Here is a 21,930-nt window from a genome sequence, read left to right as displayed (position 1 = left end):
TCTGCTCCGTACACCTCCTACACACGCGGCTCTGCTCCGTACACCTCCTACACACGCGGCTCCGCTCCGTACACCTCGTACACACGCGGCTCCGCTTCGTACACCTCGTACACACGCGGCTCCGCTCCGTACACCTCGTACACACGCGGCTCCGCTCCGTACACCTCGTACACACGCGGCTCCGCTCCGTACACCTCGTACACACGCGGCTCCGCTCCGTACACCTCGTACACACGCGGCTCCGCTCCGTACACCTCGTACACACGCGGCTCCGCTCCGTACACCTCGTACACACGCGGCTCTGCTCCGTACACCTCGTACACACGCGGCTCTGCTACATCCACACTGTAAACCCCTCCTGACCCCACACATAAACTTCAGCTCATCCAGCACCATGACAACCAGCACAGCAGAGTCCTGCATCCACTGAGGCCCCTGATCATGTGACCCCTGACTCCTCCCCTCCTGTGACCTCATCACAGCTCCTGTGCGCACAGAGCAGCAATATATGTGGTGGCGGCTCTGCAGGTGGAGGTATGTGGAGACCCCCATTACTGGGCGCAGGGGGCATTAACCCCTTCAGCACGGAGACTCTTTTGGGGTCTTGTGTTGCCCCTTTATAAGAATCATAAGGTTTTTGTTCTGTTTCCTGTAATAGATACATACGACCCAACTATGGAGACAGGAAGGGAGGAAACGTATTGTTCTCATAGTACAGGACCCCTTTACTGCCCCACAGTGTAATGCCCCCATTATGCCCCTTATGCGTGATGTATGATGCCCCCACACAGTGTAATGCCCCCATTATGCCCCTTATACAGGATGTATGATGCCCCCCACAGTGTAATGCCCCCATTATGCCCCTTATGCAGGATGTATTATGCCCCCCCACAGTGTAATGCCCGCATTATGCCCCTTATACAGTATGTATGATGCCCCCACACAGTGTAATGCCCCCATTATGCCCCTTATACAGGATGTATGATGCGCCCACACAGTGTAATGCCCCCATTATGCCCCTTATACAGGATGTATGATGCCCCCACACAGTGTAATGCCCCCATTATGCCCCTTATGCCGGATGTATGATGCCCCCCACACAGTGTAATGCCCCCATTATGCCCCTTATACAGGATGTATGATGCCCCCACAGTGTAATGCCCCCATTATGCCCCTTATACAGGATGTATGATGCCCCCACAGTGTAATGCCCCCATTATGCCCCTTATGCAGTATGTATGATGCCCCCCACAGTGTAATGCCCCCATTATGCCCCTTATACAGGATGTATGATGCCCCCCACAGTGTAATGCCCCCATTATGCCCCTTATACAGGATGTATGATGCCCCCACAGTGTAATGCCCCCATTATGCCCCTTATACAGGATGTATGATGCCCCACACAGTGTAATGCCCCCATTATGCCCCTTATGCAGTATGTTTGATGCCCCACACAGTGTAATGCCCCCATTATGCCCCTTATGCAGTATGTATGATGCCCCCACAGTGTAATGCCCCTTATGCAGGATGTATGCTGCCCCACACAGTGTAATGCCCCCATTATGCCCCTTATGCAAGATGTATGATGCCCCCACAGTGTAATGCCCCCATTATGCCCCTTATGCAGGATGTATGATGCCCCCCACAGTGTAATGCCCCCATTATGCCCCTTATGCAGGATGTATGATGCCCCCACAGTGTAATGCCCCTATTATGCCCCTTATGCAGGATGTATGATGCCCCCCACAGTGTAATGCCCCCATTATGCCCCTTATGCAGGATGTATGATGCCCCCACAGTGTAATGCCCCTTATGCAGGATGTATGATGCCCCACACAGTGTAATGCCCCTTATGCAGGATGTATGATGCCCCCACACAGTGTAATGCCCCCATTATGTCCCTTATGCAGTATGTATGATGCCCCCACACAGTGTAATGCCCCCATTATGCCCCTTATGCAGGATGTATGATGCCCCCACACAGTGTAATGCCCCCATTATGTCCCTTATGCAGGATGTATGATGCCCCCCACAGTGTAATGCCCCCATTATGCCCCTTATGCAGGATGTATGATGCCCCCACAGTGTAATGCCCCTTATGCAGGATGTATGATGCCCCACACAGTGTAATGCCCCCATTATGTCCCTTATGCAGTATGTATGATGCCCCCACACAGTGTAATGCCCCCATTATGTCCCTTATGCAGTATGCATGATGCCCCCACAGTGTAATGCCCCTTATGCAGGATGTGTGATGCCCCCACACAGTGTAATGCCCCCATTATGCCCCTTATGCAGGATGTATGATGCCCCACACAGTGTAATGCCCCCATTATGCCCCTTATGCAGGATGTATGATGCCCCCCACACAGTGTAATGCCCCTATTATGCCCCTTATGCAGGATGTATGATGCCCAAACACAGTGTAATGCCCCTATTATACCCCTTATGCAGTATGTATGATGCCCCCACACAGTGTAATGCCCCCATTATGTCCCTTATGCAGTATGCATGATGCCCAAACACAGTGTAATGCCCCTATTATACCCCTTATGCAGTATGTATGATGCCCCCACACAGTGTAATGCCCCCATTATGTCCCTTATGCTTTATGCATGATGCCCCCACACAGTGTAATGTTCCCTCAGTACCGCCTGAGGTCCTGCACTTGGAATGATTCCTCTGGAAAATGGTTTTCCCTCTGCCTGCTCCCCTCCATGTATACCCTCGAGCTTGTATACAGGCATGTAGGGGTGCAGGCCTTACTAGATATTGAGGCTTTGTACAGTAATATACCGCATGAGGATGGTATCAGAGGAGTAAGACGTTTCTTGAAATCAAGATCAATAGAGTGTAGCAGACCTAATGTCTTCATGGAGGATCTTCTAAAATTCACTCTTAGGCTGCGTGCACACGATGCGTTTTTCATGCGTTTATGCTGCGGAATTTCCGCAGCGGAAACGCATCAAAGAAGCCTGGTAATCCGCACCCCATGGTCCCCAGTGGCATTCCGCAATGTCAATGCACATGCTGCTGATTTTTCCGCAGCGTTTCTGCAGCGCAAATAAATCCGCAGCATGTTCATTAATTTTGCGGAAGCGCCGCCATTGACTTGCGTTGAGACGCATAGAATCCGTGTCTGTACATTTCTACAAGCGAATTCTATGCGTCTCTATGTGCGGATGGTACCCAGGTCTGGAGGAGAGAAGACTCTCATCCAGACCTGGGTACCATTGTACCTGTAAAAAAAGAATAAAATAAAAAATAAAGTTTATATTCACGTGTCCGGCGGCTTCTCTCTGCTTGCCGGCAGCGCTTCTCCTTCCAGGACCTGAGATGACGTCACGGTCATGTGACCGCAGGCTGTCTCGCGATGTGCCGGCAAGCTGGAAGAAGCCAGGACGAGCGCGACAGCACACGCCGGGGCATCGGGGGTGAGTATAGCTTTATTTGTTTTATTTTTACAGTCACACTGTATAAATCCATGCCTTTTGCATGGATTTATACAGTGTGACCTAGTTGTCAAGCACTTTCCCAGTGATGCTATCGCCTGGAAAGTGCTTGTCAGTCCGCATGCGGAAACACATGCGTTAACGCATGTGAATCCGCATGTATTCTGCAGGAAAAACGCATGCACAATCTGCATGCGTTTTTTCTGCCAGGGAGATGCAGAAATGCTGCAGAAATTTTCTGCTTCATTTCTGCATCGTGGGCACATAGCCTTACTCATAACTTCTTTCTTTTTGACAGGAAATACTTCCACCAGCTCAGGGGTAGTGCGATGTGGAGCCCCTGTGTCCCCTCGTATGATAACCTCTTCCTGGGCTGGTGGGAGGAAACCACAATATTCAGGGATGATCATAAGTGGTGGCATCCATATATTTGGGTACAGTATAGATATATTGACCACATTTTTATCATCTGGTCGGGGACGAGTGAACAATTTTTTTTTAATTTTTCAGGGAACTCTACATCAATAGCGATGGCCTTAGATTTACATCTGAGTTTAATTATTACCAGTTGCCTTTCTTGGATGTACTAATCTAGAAATAACGGGATGGGACCCTAGGGACACTTAACTACCATAAACCTACTAACACTAATAAACTATTGAAATGGGATAGCCACCACCCCATGCCACTGAAAAAGGCAATACCCAATGGCCAATTTTTACAGTTGAGAAGGAACTGTTCTAATGTCACAGATTTTAATATACAGACAATAGACATGAACTCCAGATTCATGGAAAAAGGTACCCACAGTACATTTTGGATTCCGCACGATCGTTTACAGAAAAACAGGAGAGACAAACATTCCTCCATACCTAACCAAGAGACCAAGAAAAAGATGGGATAACACTGGTAATAGGAACTGAGTAACCGTATCTTTAATATCCTCAGAAAACACTAGGATGTACTTGTGGCCGACCCGGACCTGAGGGTGCTGTGGGATCTACTCCCACAATAACTTTCAGAATTGGTCAGTCAATTAGGGACCATTTAGTGCATAGTGTCTATAAAAAACCAAGGGGACATGGCTAGATAGAAGAATCTTTGGTTTCTTCAGATGTGGAGAATGTTTTTTCTGTAATTGGATGAGACATATAAATCTTGTTCCTCCACTGGTAAAACCATTGTTCAGAGGGATTATTCCAACTGTAAAACCTCGGGACTTGTATATATGGCCACATGCACCTGCCCCTAGATTATGTAGGCAAGGTCAAGAGGGAATCTAGGAGTAAGGTGGGGTAGCATCTGGGCGATATATGCCATGGTCGGGACACCCCATTAGCGAGGCACATGAACAGTGTACATCGAGGTGAAGCCGGAGACATCTCCTTTTGTATTATTGAGGTGGTTAAACCCAATGTGAGAGGAGGTGATCACAATAGATGTATCCTCAAAAAGAAAAGTGAATGGATTTCCAGATTGGATTCACTAGACCCCAAGGGACTGAATGAGCAAATTTCCTATGCTTGTTTTGTGTGAATACAACCCCATTTTGGGTTACATTTTTGGATTTTATACTCTATTCATTGCTACTCTCATTGTTCATTCATTGTTCCCTGTAAATAGGGTTCACATATTGTTTTACTTCATGAAGAGATCTGAGCTTCTATATCAGAATTATTTCTTATCAGTTATATCCCATATATACTATTTACACTGTGTGCAGAATTATTAGGCAAATGAGTATTTTGATCACATGATACTTTTTATACATGTTGTCCTACTCCAAGCTGCATAGGCTTGAGAGACAACTACCAATTAAGTAAATCTGGTGATGTGCATCTCTGTAATGAGGAGGGGTGTAGACTAATGACATCAACACTCTATATAAGGTGTGCTTAATTATTAGGCAACTTCCTTTCTTTTGGCAAAATGGGTCAGAAGAGAGATTTGACAGGCTCTGAAAAGTCCAAAATTGTGAGATGTCTTGCAGAGGGATGCAGCAGTCTTGAAATTTCCAAACTTTTGAAGCGTGATCAACGAACAATCAAGCGTTTCATGGCAAATAGCCAACAGGGTCCCAAGAAGCGTGTTGGCCAAGAAAGGCGCAAAATAACTGCCCATGAATTGAGGAAAATCAAGCGTGAAGCTGCCAAGATGCCATTCGCCACCAGTTTTGCCATATTTCAGAGCTGCAACGTTACTGGAGTATCGAAAAGCTCAAGGTATTCGATACTAAGGGACATGGCCAAGGTAAGGAAGGCTGAAAAACGACCACCTTTGAACAAGAAACATAAGATAAAACATCAAGAATGGGCCAAGAAATATCTTAAGACTGATTTTTCAAAGGTTTTATGAACTGATGAAATGAGAGTGACTCTTGATGGGCCAAATGGATGGGCCAGAGGCTGGATCAGTAAAGGGCAGAGAGCTCCACTCCGACTCAGACCCCAGCAAGGTGTAGGTGGGGTAATGGTATGGGCTGGTATCATCAAAGATGAACTTGTGGGACTTTTTCAGGTTGAGGATGGAGTGAAGCTCAACTCCCAGACCTACTGCCAGTTTCTGGAAGACAACTTCTTCAAGCAGTGGTACAGGAAGAAGTCGGTATCGTTCAAGAAAAACATGATTTTCATGCAGGACAATGCTCCATCACATGCATCCAACTACTCCACAGCGTGGCTGGCCAGTAAAGGTCTAAAAGAAGAAAAAATAATGACATGGCCCCCTTGTTCACCTGATCTGAACCCCATAGAGAACCTGTGGTCCATCATAAAATGTGAGATCTACAGGGAGGGAAAACAGTACACCTCTCGGAACAGTGTCTGGGAGGCTGTGGTGGCTGCTGCACGCAATGTTGATTGAAAACAGATCAAGCAACTGACAGAATCTATGGATGGAAGGCTGTTGAGTGTCATCATAAAGAAAGGTGGCTATATTGATCACTAATTTTTGGGGGTTTTGTTTTTGCATGTCAGAAATGTTTATTTCTAAATTTTGTGCACTGATATTGGTTTCCCTGGTGAAAATAAACAAGTGAGATGGGATTATATTTGGTTTTTATTAAGTTGCCTAATAATTCTGCACAGTAATAGTTAACTGCACAAACAAATATCCTCCTAAGATAGCCAAATCTAAAAAAAAACCCACTCCAACTTCCAAAAATATTAAGCTTGGATATTTATAAGTCTTTTGGGTTGATTGAGAACATAGTTGTTGATCAATAATAAAAATAATCCTCGAAAATACAACTTGCCTAATAATTCTGCATGCAGTGTAGTAACTAACAAGTGTGGTGATCCTTGTTTATCTCTAATTATGCAATAGGGGTCAAATTTGACCATTTAGGAATATACTGTGGGCCATCATCCCATATTTTTTGTAGTGACAAAGTAGATCTACATGACTATTGCATGATGGGAGGATGTGCAATACTTGTGTATAATCTCCCATGAAGCTAATCTCAGAGACAGGACTTTTCTATATTGGAATGCAATCCAAATTCATTATGTGCTTCAGCGTGCAACTCATACTTATGGACATTTGCAGTCTCAGAATGATCCTAGATGTGCTCCGGCGTGTAACACAACTGCGGGCATACGCAGTCCCGGGTACTACTGGCACGGTGGGAATCAGTTTATCTGGCTTTTCAGTGTAAAGCGCGTCACTTCCGGACATGCACACTAGGGGATGGACATTATCGGACCTCTAGCTCATGAGAAGTAGCGCAAGCGCAGTACATTATTGTAGACAGACTCCATTCTATATACAGTGAGTACGGAAAGTATTCAGACCCCTTTAAATTTTTCTCACCCTTTGTTTCATTGCAACCATTTAATAAATTCTAAAAAGTTAATTTTTTTTTCTCATTAAAGTACACTCTGCACCCCTTCTTGACTGAAAAAAATAGAAATGTAGAACGCTTTGCAAATTTATTAAAGAAAAACTGAAATATCACATGGTCATAAGTATTCAGACCCTTTGCTCAGTATTGAGTAGAAGCACCCTTTTGAGCTAGTACAGCCATGAGTCTTCTTGGGATTGATGCAACAAGTTTTTGACACCTGGATTTGGGGATCCTCTGCAATTCTTCCTTGCAGATCCTCTCCAGTTCCGTCAGGTTGGATGGTGAACATGGGTGGACAGCCATTTTCAGGTCTCTCCAGAGATGCTCAATTGGGTTTAGGTCAGGGCTCTGGCTGGGCCAGTCAAGAATGGTCATAGAGTTGTTCTGAAGCCACTCCTTTGTTATTTTAGCTGTGTGCTTAGGGTCATTGTCTTGTTGGAAGGTGAACCTTCGGCCAAGTCTGAGGTGCAGAGCACTCTGGAAGAGGTTTTCATCCAGGATATCTCTGTACTTGGCCGCATTCATGTTTCTTTCAATTGCAACCAGTCGTCCTGTCCCTGCAGCTGATAAACACCCCCATAGCATGATGCTGCCACCACCATGTTTCACTGTTGGGATTGTATTGGGCAGGTGATGAGCAGTGCCTAGTTTTCTCCACACATACCGCTTAGAATTATCACCAGAAAGTTCTATCTTCATCTCATCAGACCAGAGTATCTTATTTCTCATAGTCTGGGAGAACTTCATGTGTTTTAGAGCAAACTCTATGCGGGCTTTCATATGTCTTGCACTGAGGAGAGGCTTCCGTTGGGCCACTCTGCCATAAAGGCCCGACTGGTGGAGAGCTGCAGTGATAGTTGACTTTGTGGAAATTTCTCCCATCTCCCTACTGCATCTCTGGAGCTCAGCCACAGTGATTTTGGGGTTATTCTTTACCTCTCTCACCAAGGCTCTTCTCCAGCGATTGCTCAGTTTGGCTGAACGGCCAGGTCTAGGAAGACTTCTGATGGTCCCAAACTTCTTCCATTTAATGATTATGGAGGCCACTGTAAACCTTGAGTAATGCAGAAATTCTTTTGTAACCTTGGCCGGATCTGTGCCTTGCCACAATTCTGTCTCTGAGCTCCTTGGACAGTTCCTTTTGAGCTCATGATTCTCATTTGGTCTGACATGCACTGTGATCTGTGAGGTCTTATATAGACAGGTGTGTGCCTTTCCAAATCAAGTCCTATCAGTTCAATTAAACACAGTTGGACTCCAATGAAGGAGTAGAACCATCTCAAGGAGGATCACAAGGAAATGGACAGCATGTGACTTAAATATGATTGTCTGTGCAAAGGGTCTGAATATTTATGACCATGTGATATTTCAGTTTTTCTTTGTTAATAAATTAAAAAAAAATCTACATTTGTTTTTTTTCAGTCAAGAAGGGGTGCAAAGTGTACATTAATGAGAAAAAAATGAACTTTTTAGAATTTACCAAATGGCTGCAATGAAACAAAGAGTGAAAAATTTAAAGGGGTCTGAATACTTTCCATACCCACTGTAAAGCGGTGCTGCACGTAGTGGCTTAGAGGAATGCGGTGTCCACCGCTAGTTCCTGGTGGTGCTGTGTGCGTTGTTAGGGGCAGGATGGTATCTAAAGGCGGGGGGCGGGAATAGTGAGGGCGGCTGACCAATCGCCGCCAATCCCACAGGGCTGTGTAGTGTGAACTCCGGAAGTGCACGTGTGATGTCACCGGAAGTGACTCGCTGCTCCCAGGAAGCTGTGCGTTCAACAGGCCAGTGTAAATGCGTTTCAGTGAGCCGGAAGTTTGAGGGAGAGAGAACGTGCGTTCCACCAGTATAGAGCATAAGACCCCATGGGCATGAGCCAGAGCCTTTGATGGAGTGGTGATGGATCCAGGAGAGGGGACAAGAATGTGCCAGAGAGGAATAATCTTCAATAAAGGAGACAATATATGAGTAGGATATGGAGATCAAAACATGTATATTATTGACCTATTCAAATTGAAGACCACATTTCCAAGCGTAAAATACATTTCAACATAGGGTCACATAAGATCCCTGGGTGACAAGTTTCTTTATACCAATTGTCCAATGAGAACCAAACTCCAAATATAAAAAAACCTTATAGAAAGGGCAGTAGGTCATAGTCCCTATTAAGGCTTTTCGGTGAAAAGCACCGTGATGGGTACCAATGTGGCCCCCCCATATGCAAATTGCTTCATGTCATCTTTCGAGAATCAGGTGGTCTACTCTAATCCACTTTTTCAAGAACATTCCATTCTCTGGGAACGTTTCATAGATGACATCTTTTGCATATGAGAGGGTCCCTTAGAATCCTTAGAGGTTTTTCTCCACACTTAACTCCGCATAGCCAGATTTGAGCTTCACCATGACATATGATTCAAGCAGTGTTAGTTTCCAAGGATCAAGGATACACAGGGCCACCTAACAACTGACCTCTATTCCAAGCCCACCGATCGCAATGGCCTATTACACTTTTCTAACAATCATCCAAGGTCGTTGAAGAAATCTATACCTACATCACAATTTCAGAGGGTCAAACAGATAGTGTCCAGTCACACTATCCGCAATCAGAGGTTACAAGAAATGACGACCAAATTCATTGAACGAGGCTATCCACCTAGCTTCTTGCATCCCCAGGCGTCGAATTCCAGAACTGATCGTCCAAACACTAAGGACAGAATCCCCTTCGTTCACACGTTACACCCCTTCGCCTACATCTTACATAAAACCATTAGGAAAAACTGGAACATCTTACAAACCAGCTATCCCACGATCCTTGCGTTCCAACAACCCCCTTACTACCGTGTTTTAAGAGAGCAACCAATATTAGAGACTCTCTGGTATGTGCCGATTTGGGCACAGCGCACCAAGGTCCTAAACAACTGTTCTTCCAGAATCCCAAAATGGATTCAAAGCACAAGTCCACAATTCTGTGCAAAAACCTAATGTTACCCATTCCCCAACACTTTATCATGGCAGGACATAGTATTTCTCAATTCAAATACCAGGTATTGGAACAAGTTTTGACACCACGTCGGAGGGGGCGACCAAGTGAGCCTTCTCAAACGTAGAGAAGCCTTCTGGATTCATGAATTACAGTCCTTAGAGCCGAAAGACCTTAATAGGGACTGTGACCTACTGGCTTTTTATATAAGGTTTTTTTATGTTTGGAGTTTGGTTCTCAATGAACAATTGGTATAGAGAAACTTGTGACCCCATGTTGAAATGTATTTTACGTTTTTAAATGTGGTCTTCAATTTGAATAGGTCAATAATATACATGTTTTGATCTCCATATCCTACTCATATATTGTCTTCTTTATTGCAGATTATTCCTCTCTGGACACTCTTGTCCCCTCTCCTGGATCCTTCTCAACTCCAACAAAGGCTCTGGCTCATGCCCATTGGGGGCTCTATATTGGTGTAACGCACGTTCTCTCTCCCTGGCACTCAATATTCCAGCTCACTGGAACGCATTTACACCGGCCTGTGGAACGCACAGCTTCCTGGGAGCAGCGTGTCACTTCCGGTGACGTCACACGTGCACTTCCGGAGTTCACACTACACAGCACTGCGGGATTGGCCGCGATTGGTCGGCCGCGATTGGTCAGCCGCCCTCACTATTCCCGCCCCCCACCTTTAGAAACCATCCTACCCCTGAAAATGCGCACAGTACCAGGAACTAGCGGTGGACACCGCGTTCCTCTAAGCCACTACGTGCAGTACCACCTTATAACCAGGAACTAGGGGTCACAGGTATGCTACATCCAGCTCTATTCTGTCTATCTCTGCCTCCACAGTACCTCTCAGCTGATAACTGTGAGTCTGCCACTTTCTGCTCTTTTCTGCAGACCCAAGCAACCAGTGTCACCATATCTCCACACTTTTGAATTCCTACCTTTGAATACCATCCAGCAGTCTAGTAGGTGTCAGCTCGCTTCAATTTTTATATATACTTGCTCTATACTATGATGTTGTATCCGTATTAATGGGGTTTGATGAAATATTATGCACTGTTTGACAGCATGTTTATTGTTCAGGTTAAACAAGAGATATTATCATGTTATTGCGCAATGATCCATTTGTATATGCTTTTTTAATTTTATTATTTATTATTATTCTTCTATTTATTGTTTTGTTCTTTGTGCTATTTCCAACAGTTACTGATGAAGGTCAGATCGACCTAAACGCTAACTTTTGTTTTTGGACTGCATTAAAAAAATTGAACCATTGAATGCCGAGGTTATTCTCCATTCCAGTGTCAGAAAATGCGACGAGAATTAGCTTTATTGAAGATGAGTCTATGAGAAACGTATTCGGCTGCGTGCCCACGTTGCGTATTACAGGCGTATATGCTGCGGAATTTCCGCAGCGTAACCGCTTGTAAAACGCATGTATATCCGCACCCCATGGTCCCCAATGGCATTCCGCAATGTCAATGCCCATGCTGCGGATTTTTTCCGCAGCGTATATGCTGCGGTCAAAAATCCGCAGCATGTTCATTAATTTTGCGGAAGGGCAGCGGAATCAATGTGCGGATGGTACCCAAGTCTGGATGAGAGGAGACTCTCATCCAGACCTGGGTACCAAAGAACCTGTAAAAAAAAGAAAAAATAAAGTTTATACTTATCTTCTGATGTCTTCCCGGTGTTTTCCCGCCGTCGCGCTGTTGTGTGAAGGACCTGCCACGTCATTGAGTCATGTGACCCATCACATGACTCAATGACGTCACCGCAGGTCCTGCACACAACAGCATGAGCCGCTCAAGACTCCGGACGGGGCAGAGAATGCATCGGAAAGTGAGTATAAACTTTATTTTTTTTATTTTTTACCATTCTGATTCTTTTTTTTTTAACTATTACTTGGTCACACTATATAAATCCATGCCGGTTGCATGGATTTATATAGTGTGAACAAGTTGTCAAGCACTTTTCCAAGTGATGCTAAAATCACTTGGAGAAGTGCTTGATAACCCGCATGCGGAAATGCATGCAAAGACGCCTCACAAACGCTTCTACCTGGCGGGAAAAATGCATGTAAAATCCGCATGCGATTTTCCCGCCAGGGAGAAGCGTAAAAAATATGCTTCAGGTCCGCAACGTGGGCACTTAGCCTTCAGCTGCTGACTCCGAGGAAGAAACTGCTTGTTGTCTGTGGCCTAAAATATAAAGGTTTTATTACTAGATGTAAAGTAAAAAACTAAATGATGTGAAATAATAAATCTCCTTATGTTTCCTCTCATTATCTCCAATAGATATATTATTACACAGGATTTTTATGATGTTCCATCAACTTATCTTCTTCTCATTCAGGTCTCTACAATATCGGATCCTCTCAGTGAAGATCTTCTATATATGAACATTTTCCTGATTTACTCATCAAAGATGGATATGGATAGAGACAAGATGGTGGAGAGGATATTACACCTCACCCTAGAGATCCTCTTCCGGCTTACTGGAGAGGTGAGAGATTCTGATGACGTCACATTACATCATTCTTATCTATGGGAATAACAGATGGACAGAACTGGAGAGGTGAGGACTCTGGAAATGTCTGGAGGGAGATTTATTAATGTGTCTCTCCATAATCAGAGATTAATCACGGGGCCTCCACATCACCCCCTGATACATGAGGACATCAATGACCAGAAGATCCTAGAACTCGCCTACAAGATGATTGAGCTGCTGACTGGAGAGGTGACACTGCTGGGAATGCAGGGACATTATACAGTAACGCTATGAAGGGATCGAGGGGATGATGGTATCATTGTATGTGTCAGGTTCCTATAAGGTGTCAGGATGTTGCTGTCTATTTCTCCATGGAGGAGTGGGAGTATTTAGAAGGACACAAAGATCTGTACAGGGACTTCATGATGGAGGTTCCCCAGCCCCTCACATCACCAGGTAATAGACAGGACTAAATACACACGGCCTATAATTATCTGTATGTAAAGAATGAATTCAGTCCCTGTATGTGTTTCTTCCAGATCTATCCAGTAAGAGGACAACACCAGAGAGATGTCCCCGTCCTCTTCTTCCACAGGACTGTAAACAAGAAGATCCCAATGTTCCTCAGGATCATCAGGTAGATGAAGAGAAGGTGTCATGAGATCTCCCCTATGATATGTAGACTGCTGTGAAGGTCTTGTATTCAGTCTTGTTTTATCCACCATTATTATGTTTTATATTTGTGTAATGAGAACTGTGGAGATGACCGGATTAGAGCTGATCATAGATGTGACTTCTCCATCTGTCTTTGACTTTTATAATATTTGTTTCAGGGTGAAGATCTGACCCATAGTAATATTACAGAGACATATGTGAGGGGTGATGAGCGGTGTAAAGAGGAGATTCCTACATATGACTACCCAGGTGAGTAGTAACCACTAAATGCACAGAAGTCACATATTCTTCTCAGTCACCGGCTGTGGCTGCTTTATAGGTGGTGTAGTCCAGCTGTATCACAATTTTGCCTCTAGACCACAACATTCTCCTCCGTCTGAAAATGTTCAGATTACTTTGGGAAATTATGAAAGCCCTTTTCTATAGAATTTACAACCTGGAGGATCCACCTACCCCCTGAGATTAGATGATGCTGACCATTACTTGCCCAGATCTGTAAACTACAAAGCCAAATGACAGTTTGCGTAGAATGTGCTGACAAGTTAGAAAATCGCTTGAAGAAAAATTCTGATGGGCCTGTAAGAGAAAGCGGAGGGTAATGATGCTGTTGACTTCCTAGATCCCTGATATATTATTGGATGAATCCACCTTCTCTTCCTTCTGTGCTGCTGAATGTGCTCATATGGTCCCTACAAGACCAGGTCCAGTCTTTCTGGCCAACCTTCACTTTTATGATCGACATTAAATTTGCAGTGAGGCCAAGTGTGAATATCTGTACAATAACAACAGAGTTTCCCTTTATCCTGACTGTTCATTTTATTTTAAAACCAACTAACTTCAAACAGGATTGTGATAAACTATACAGAAAACATTACACCTGAGCCATGATATATCTCTAAGCTGTGCGTGGCTGATGGCTGTAATATACATTTATTCCCGCCTGCAGGAGATGTGTTGGCTCCAGCCCTGGTTTCATGGATTCACTCCACGTCATAAATTCCATTATGTTTTCATCCTAAGAAATTCAGATTACTGCACAATCTCTCCTGAAATGGGGGCACTAATACTTTCTCTACTCTTCTGGTCAGGATTCATAGTAGCTCCAATGGTCCACCATAAATGAGTGCAAGTCCAGTTTAGTGTTAGATTTCTCCCTTCATACATACGTTGTTGGGGATGTTACATGTTTTTATATTGTTTCTTTTTTTTTACAGGTTCATTCTCTATGATAGTTTCATTGTAGTGGGATCGGCTTTCCTCATTTATGTGACTCTGTAACTCCCTGGTAGTCTTTCAAAAAGGTCTCCATTACCTCTTCCAAATGCCCGAGATCTAAATTTAAGACGCCTCATCTCTGCAGTATTATAAAAAGTTCTCTTTGAATGTCTAATATTTCTTCTTGAAACTAATCTGACAGAAAATATTGTCCCTTACTATAGTTTAGATTGCCAAGAGCCCCCGAGCCCCATACTTTAATTACTCCCATTACCAGCGCTGCCTGCAGGATGAATAAGGCGGCTCCTGGTGACAGAAGCCGATTCACAGGATCAGATCCCAGAGGAGATGGGACCCACCATTTGCAGAAGCCCTAATATGACAAAATGTCAGAAAACCAGGGCAGTAGAATTCCCCATAAAGTGACTTCATTTTGGAAATTACAACTCTCAGTGAATTAATCTATAGGAGTAGTGACTATTTTGACTACATAGGCACTTTCCGAAAATTAGTCCTGGATGTTGGAGAGTAAAAATTACAGATTGGCCATTTTATTATCCAACACATAGTGCCCAGATTGTGCTCCAGGAGACACACACCTTAAATTAAGTGGGTTCTTCTCACTATAGTAATGTGAAATACATAGATGCTAAATGTGGTTTGGGCGCACTGCAAAGCTCAGAAGCGAGGGGGAGATTTGACTTCGGAAAAGCAGATATTGCTGGATTGGTTTATGGAAGCCATGTTGATTCTCAAGAGCCTTTGAGCCACTAATAATGTGGAAACCTCTGTTTTTCCACTGACAGATGATGGGCCTGAGTGGGGACTTGTTTTTTGTGGGATGAGTAGAAGTTTTTATTTGTATCATTTTTCCCTACATAACATGGTTTGATGGCTTCTTATTCCATATTTTGGAGGCAGAATGAACAAACAGTTGGACACCACGCTCCACTGGTTCATCCTATGAGGTTTTCTATTAGACTGTGAACTGTCATTCTGTCAATAACTTGCCATTTCTACAGACATTTTAAGCACAATTAACACAAGAATCCCACTGAAAAATAAATAAAGATTGCATACCACTTCTTAATCAATCTAAACAAGCAGATCCCTGGGCTACATGCTAATCCAGGGAAATGAAGAGATATATGCTCAAGTTTAAAAATCTATTTTATTAGACACAAATCTAAAAAATAGAGGAATATTTAAAATATTTTTAATCCTCTATTTTTTAGATTTGTGTCTCATAAAATAGATTTTCAAACTTGAGCATATATTTCTTCATTTCCCTGGATTAGCATGTAGCCCAGTGATCTGTTTGTTTAGACATTTTAAGTAGAAATGTTCAAAAATATAAATTTCAAGGATATTTTATTCAAAATTAATAATTGGGTTTTTTTCTTGGCAGATGACTGTACCAGAAGATCAGAGGGACAGCTGACATCTTCAATTTTTAAATCTGATGATCTTGAGATCCCACAGGATACAATTGAAGTGAATGCCATTACTCCAGATACACCATCATCCCTTCACAGCAAACATCAATCATCTGATCCTATGAAACAGGTCCTGTCTTCTGATTCATTACCGACTACTAAGGAAAATCAAAATAAAATAAGCATTAAAATACGAACTGCTCCTAAAGCAAAGAAATCATTTTCAAGTTCAGAAAATGGAAATAGTTTTACCCTCGAAAAGTCTATTCTAAAACATCAAAAAATACACACAGCGAACAATAGATTTTTTTGTTCCAAATGTGGAAAATATTTTAACCAGAAGTCAGTTTTTGTTGATCACCAGAGAACCCACACAGGGGAGAAGCCTTTTTCATGTTCAGAATGTGGGAAATGTTTTAGTCGTAAAAAGTTTCTTAATAGACACAAGAGAACTCACACAGGGGAGAAGCCTTTTTCTTGTTCAGAATGTGGGAAATGTTTTAACCGGAAAGACCATCTTGATAGCCACCAAAGAACCCACACAGGGGAGAAGCCCTTTTCCTGTTCAGAATGTGGAAAATGTTTTAACCAGAAATCAGGTTTGATTAAGCACCAGAGAACCCACACAGGTGAGAAGCCTTTTTCCTGTTCAGAATGTGGGAAATGTTTTAATTGTAAAATGATTCTTGATAGTCACAAGAGAACTCACACAGGGGAGAAGCCCTTTTCCTGTTCAGAATGTGGGAAATGTTTTAACCAGAAATCAGGTTTGATTAAGCACCAGAGAACCCACACAGGTGAGAAGCCTTTTTCCTGTTCAGAATGTGGGAAATGTTTTAATTGTAAAATGATTCTTGATAGTCACAAGAGAACTCACACAGGGGAGAAGCCCTTTTCCTGTTCAGAATGTGGGAAATGTTTTAACCAAAAATCAGTTTTGGTTACGCACCAGAGAACCCACACAGGGGAGAAGCCCTTTTCATGTTCAGAATGTGGGAAATGTTTTAACTATAAATCAGCTTTGGTTAAGCACCAGAGAACCCACACAGGTGAGAAGCCTTTTTCATGTTCAGATTGTGGGAAATGTTTTAACCAGACATCCAATTTGATTAGGCACCAGAGAACCCACACAGGGTAGAAGCCTTTTTTCGAATCTTTTTTTTTAATCCAATATATTTTTATTGAGATTTTCTTCCTTAGTTTTTTTTGACAAAACAAGAAACCAGTACACACAATAATAAAATAACATACCATAGGAATCACATATATGCATCTCTCCTATATATCCTTTCAGCTTGTCCATTACCATCTGATAACTTGCAGTTACTATATCTTACAATTAACATTCCACATTCTTGAAATCTATTATATAACCATAATATTGTAATAAACATTATAATCCTATACACATATAGGTGTGCTATATTACCCATACCACATGTTAGGGAATTCCAATGCACATTACAATGAAACATTAGACCTCGCCAATACCCCCCCCCTCCCCCATAAGTCATTGTCTCTCCAACAATAACCCCCTTGCTGGCATTCCAGGTGTATCCAACCATAAACCCCATATTTTCTCATATGTATTCATTGAGTTTTGTTTTTTATATACCCCTTTTTCTAATCTGATAATATTATTTATCCTATTTTTTAGTTCACTAATTTCTGGAGGTAAGGGGTTAATCCATTTGGATGAATTATGCTTCCCAGCTTGAAATAAAATATGTGAAATCCCTATTGAAATTGGGTCAAATTCCATATCATCCTCTAATATACCTAATAGACATTTTTTTAGTCTGGTTCAATATCTATTTTATATACCCTCTTTATAATAGACAAAAGTATTATTTTCTACCCTAAAGGGCGTCCATCTTGATTGTGCATTAAATGAATGCCGAAACTGTAGATATTTATAGATTTGTTTATTTGTCAACCCAAATTTCCCCTTTAATTGATCAACGGACTTAAGTTTCCCTTCAGACAATATGTTTTATATCGTATATATTCCTTTATCCTCCCAACTCCGGAATCCCTCTAATTTATAGACCTCAGCATATTTATTATTAAACCATATAGGTGTAGATTCATTGCAGTCTCCTATTTCCATTATATCTTTACCCCTATCCCAGACCTTGTAGAGTAGAGCAAGTGTAGGGTATAGTGATTCCTTGTGTGCGAGGTCATTCAGTTCCACTATATGAATAGGAATATTCCACGGTGTCCTGAGGTAATTAACCCCTTAATACTATTTGGGTTTGCAGCACTTTGCTACTCACCCAAATGTTGCAATATAATATATAGTGCATTAGGAATCGCCAATCCACCAGATTCCTCGTCACTTTGTAGTTATTCACATTTTATCCTAGACGATTTCTTTTTCCATATAAGAGAATGAAACTTGCTATGAATTTTCTGAAAATGGGAATTATGGATCCAAATAGGGGCATTATGCAGAATGTATGAGAGTTGGGGCATCAATATAATTTTTAATAAGTTCCCTCTTCCTACAGCTGATAATGGTAATCTCCACCACGCATCGATTTTCTTTTTAAAATTTTCCAGAAGAAGATATAGATTCAGTACAATGTAATCCGGAGATCTTTTTGTTATACTTATACTCGGTATTAGAATTTCTCAACCGTTTGTATTCGTGTATGTTCTAATATGCTGGAATCAGGGACATCATCAAATGGTAGAATAACCGACTTATCCCGATTAATGGACAGTCCTGACCATTCACCAATCTCTCCAATAATGTTCAGAATAGGATCAATAGACTTCTGGATATCACCTACAGTAGAAACCAGAAGTTTCCATACACTATGTAAAAAGACACATATGATGTTTTTCTCAATATCTGACATGAAATCAGAATAAACCTTTCCCGATTCAGGTTAATTATGATTACCATAATTTATAATATTTGCCAAATGCCAGAATGAGAGAGAGAGAGAGAATGTTTTAAGGAATTTTTATAACTTACTGCAAAGTCAAAAGTTTACATACATTTCATTAGGATTTGGTGCCATTGCTCTTAAACTGAAAGACTTGGGTCTAAAGTTTGGGATATCCTTCCACAAGCTTCTCACAATAGTTGGTTGGAATTTGGGCCCATTACTCCTGACAAAACTGCTGTAACTGATCTAGGTTTATAGGTCACCTTTGCTCGCACCTGCTTTTTCAGCTTTGCTCATAAATCTTCAATAGGATTGAGATCAGGGCTTTGTGACGGCCACTCCAAAACATTGACTTTGCTATCCTTAAGCCACTTTGTTATCATTTTGGCAGTATGCTTTCGGTCATTGTCCATTTGGAAGACCCATTTCCGCCCAAGCTTTAACTCCCTGACTGATGTCTTGAGATGTTGCTTCAGTATTGCCACATAATCTTCTTTTCTCATGCTACCATCTATTTTGTGAAGTGCACCAGTCCCTCCTGCAGCAAAACAACCCCACAACATGATGCTGCCACCCCTGTGTTTCACAGTTGGGATAGTGTTCTTAGGCATCCAAGCTTCTTCCTTTTCCTTCCAAACGCAACAATGGTCATTATGCCCAAAAAGTTCAATTTTAGTTTCATCAGACCACAGGACATGTCTCCAAAAATTAAGGTCTGTATTCCAGTGTGCATTTGCAAATATTAATCTTCCTTTTTTATGTTTCTTTTGGAGTAATGGCTTCTTCCTGGCAGAGTGGCCTTTCAGCCCATGTTGATGCAGTACTCGTTTCATGGTGGATATTGACACAATCTTACCAGCTTACGCCATCATCCGCTGCTGTTATACAGCTGTGAAACATGAAGGGATTGCCTAACAAACAGGAAATCCCTGCATATATCACAGCTGTGTTACAGCTGCGACACATGCAGATGCGGTTGCTTCAACTGAAATGCCGAGCATGCCGAAACTACTCTGCGAGTACCCGAGCGTGCTTGTTTAAAGGGTTAAACAAGCATGCTCGCTCATCACTAATGTCAGATATTGAGAAAAGTATGCATATGTGTCTTTTTATATAGTGTATGTAAACTTCTGGTTTCAACTGTATATATATCAGTAAATCGTCAGCATAGAGTGAAAATCATTCATCTAAGTTACCATTTTTAAAGCCTACAATATCCGGACTAGCACTCAACATACAGGCCAGAGGTTCAATGGCCATCGCGGGAAGGAGGGGAGACAAGGGGCATCTCTGCCGTGTGCCCCTCCCCAACGTGATTGAAGCAGATAAGAGACCGTTAGTTCTTATTTTAGTCTGAGGTCCCGAGTACAAAACCTGTATGTATGATAGGAATTTGGAACCCACCCCAAACCTTTTCAGAACCTTCTACAGGTATTTCCATTCTACGCCATCGAATGATTTAGCCGCATAGAGAGAGAAAGAATAGCTTTATGTCCTATTATTACATCTGATTTATGAATATGCAAAAAAAGCCTTCGTAAATTTATTGCTGTGGACCAGTTTGGCATAAAGCCTGATTGATCCTGATGAATAATCTCTGTAATAATGTGAAATAATCTATTTTCCAGGCCTTTGCAATAATTTTAGTGTCTACCGAAAAAAGGGACGATATGACAGCGGGTCTTTCCCTGATTTCAAAAGGACCACTACAATTGCCTCATTCGTAGATTTTGGTGTGTGACCCGATTCTAATGCTTCATTAAAAGTATCTAATAGTTTAGGGATTAGGAGATCCTTATATTCTTACATAGCAGTCCATGAGAGCCGGTGCCTTTTCATTACCAAGGGACTGTAATGCGTCCTCAAGTTCAGACATTGTCAGTGGGTTTCCTAGGAGCTACTTTCCTCTTTAAACTTAGGTAATTTTATATCCTCAAGAAACAATCCAAGTTCGTCCTCATTTCCTCTAAATCTTGATTCATAAATACTAGAATAGTAAGTATGAAAGGCATTTAGCACATTATTGTTTCCTGATGTGGTGTCTCCATTTTCCGTGACATAAGATGGATCCTCCTTTGATTTATCTACGGTAGAGAGAAGATGTCCCACACTTTCCCCCTGTTCAAAATATTTTTGCTTTGTAAAGAACTGCTTGTTTTCCGCCTTAGAGATAAGATGATCATGAAATAATCTCTGAGCTATCTCTAACTCCCGGCCATTACCATCTGACGGGTTTAGGGTGTATTGCACCTCAGCCTGTTGTACCCCATTTTGGAGATCTTGTGTGAATTCTTTAGTTTTAGCTTTGCATCTAATAATATCTCTTATAAGTGTTCCTCTAACATAGGCCTTCATGGCATCCCATAGTATTATTATTATTTTTTAAACATATTTTATTGGTATTTTTGTAAAGATAATTCAAAACACATCCAAACAAACACAAGAAACAATCAATCCAGATGGGTCTAGCTGTTGATTCTTGAGCTTTCATCCATACGCTGTGACATAGACCAATCCTTCCTTTCTAATTTGTTCTTATTCTCATCCTCCTTCCTTTCCCTGATCTACATGCTATTGATTATTAATCTTTGTCTAATCATTTCACACCTTTATGCAAGTTGGTTTCTCATTATGTTCTAATATCTATTACTTTTCCCAATAGATTCTTATGTATCATACAATATTTGCAGAATCATCTGTTGGGTCTTGTAGGAGTTTTCTTAGGGACCCTCTCAATCTCTCAGTGTGACACCAAACAGAGTTAACAAACGACGTTACAATATGTGATTTCTTCTTGATTACAGTGTTTTCCAATAAAAGTTTTTCCATTTAACAAAGTATTTGCTTGTGAGTTTCTTATTTTTTTCTGCTTCTATTCTTTCTAGATATAATAGATTTTTTAATTGTGAGATGAAATCCTGTAAAGTCG

The 21,930-nt window shown here is 42.1% G+C and overlaps 1 protein-coding gene across 1 annotated transcript; it reads left to right on the top strand.

Moving 5' to 3' along the window:
• Window positions 1-480: 480 nt before the first annotated feature.
• On the top strand, window positions 481-21,687 carry LOC141176140 (uncharacterized). The gene is made up of 7 exons (XM_073660138.1): window positions 481-534; window positions 12,641-12,790; window positions 12,920-13,024; window positions 13,108-13,231; window positions 13,315-13,412; window positions 13,609-13,699; window positions 16,074-21,687. Exons 2-7 carry the CDS (start codon window positions 12,683-12,685, stop codon window positions 17,237-17,239), a joined length of 1,692 nt encoding a protein of 563 aa, XP_073516239.1. The 5' UTR covers window positions 481-534; window positions 12,641-12,682; the 3' UTR covers window positions 17,240-21,687.
• Window positions 21,688-21,930: the final 243 nt, after the last annotated feature.

The sequence above is a fragment of the Phyllobates terribilis genome, unplaced genomic scaffold, assembly GCF_046119375.1.
Source record: "Phyllobates terribilis strain yellow unplaced genomic scaffold, ASM4611937v1 Scaffold_17__1_contigs__length_24005725, whole genome shotgun sequence".
Taxonomy (NCBI): domain Eukaryota; kingdom Metazoa; phylum Chordata; class Amphibia; order Anura; family Dendrobatidae; genus Phyllobates; species Phyllobates terribilis.
The sequence above is the reverse complement of the archived record's forward strand: the minus strand, read 5'-3'. Positions and strand labels throughout refer to the sequence as shown.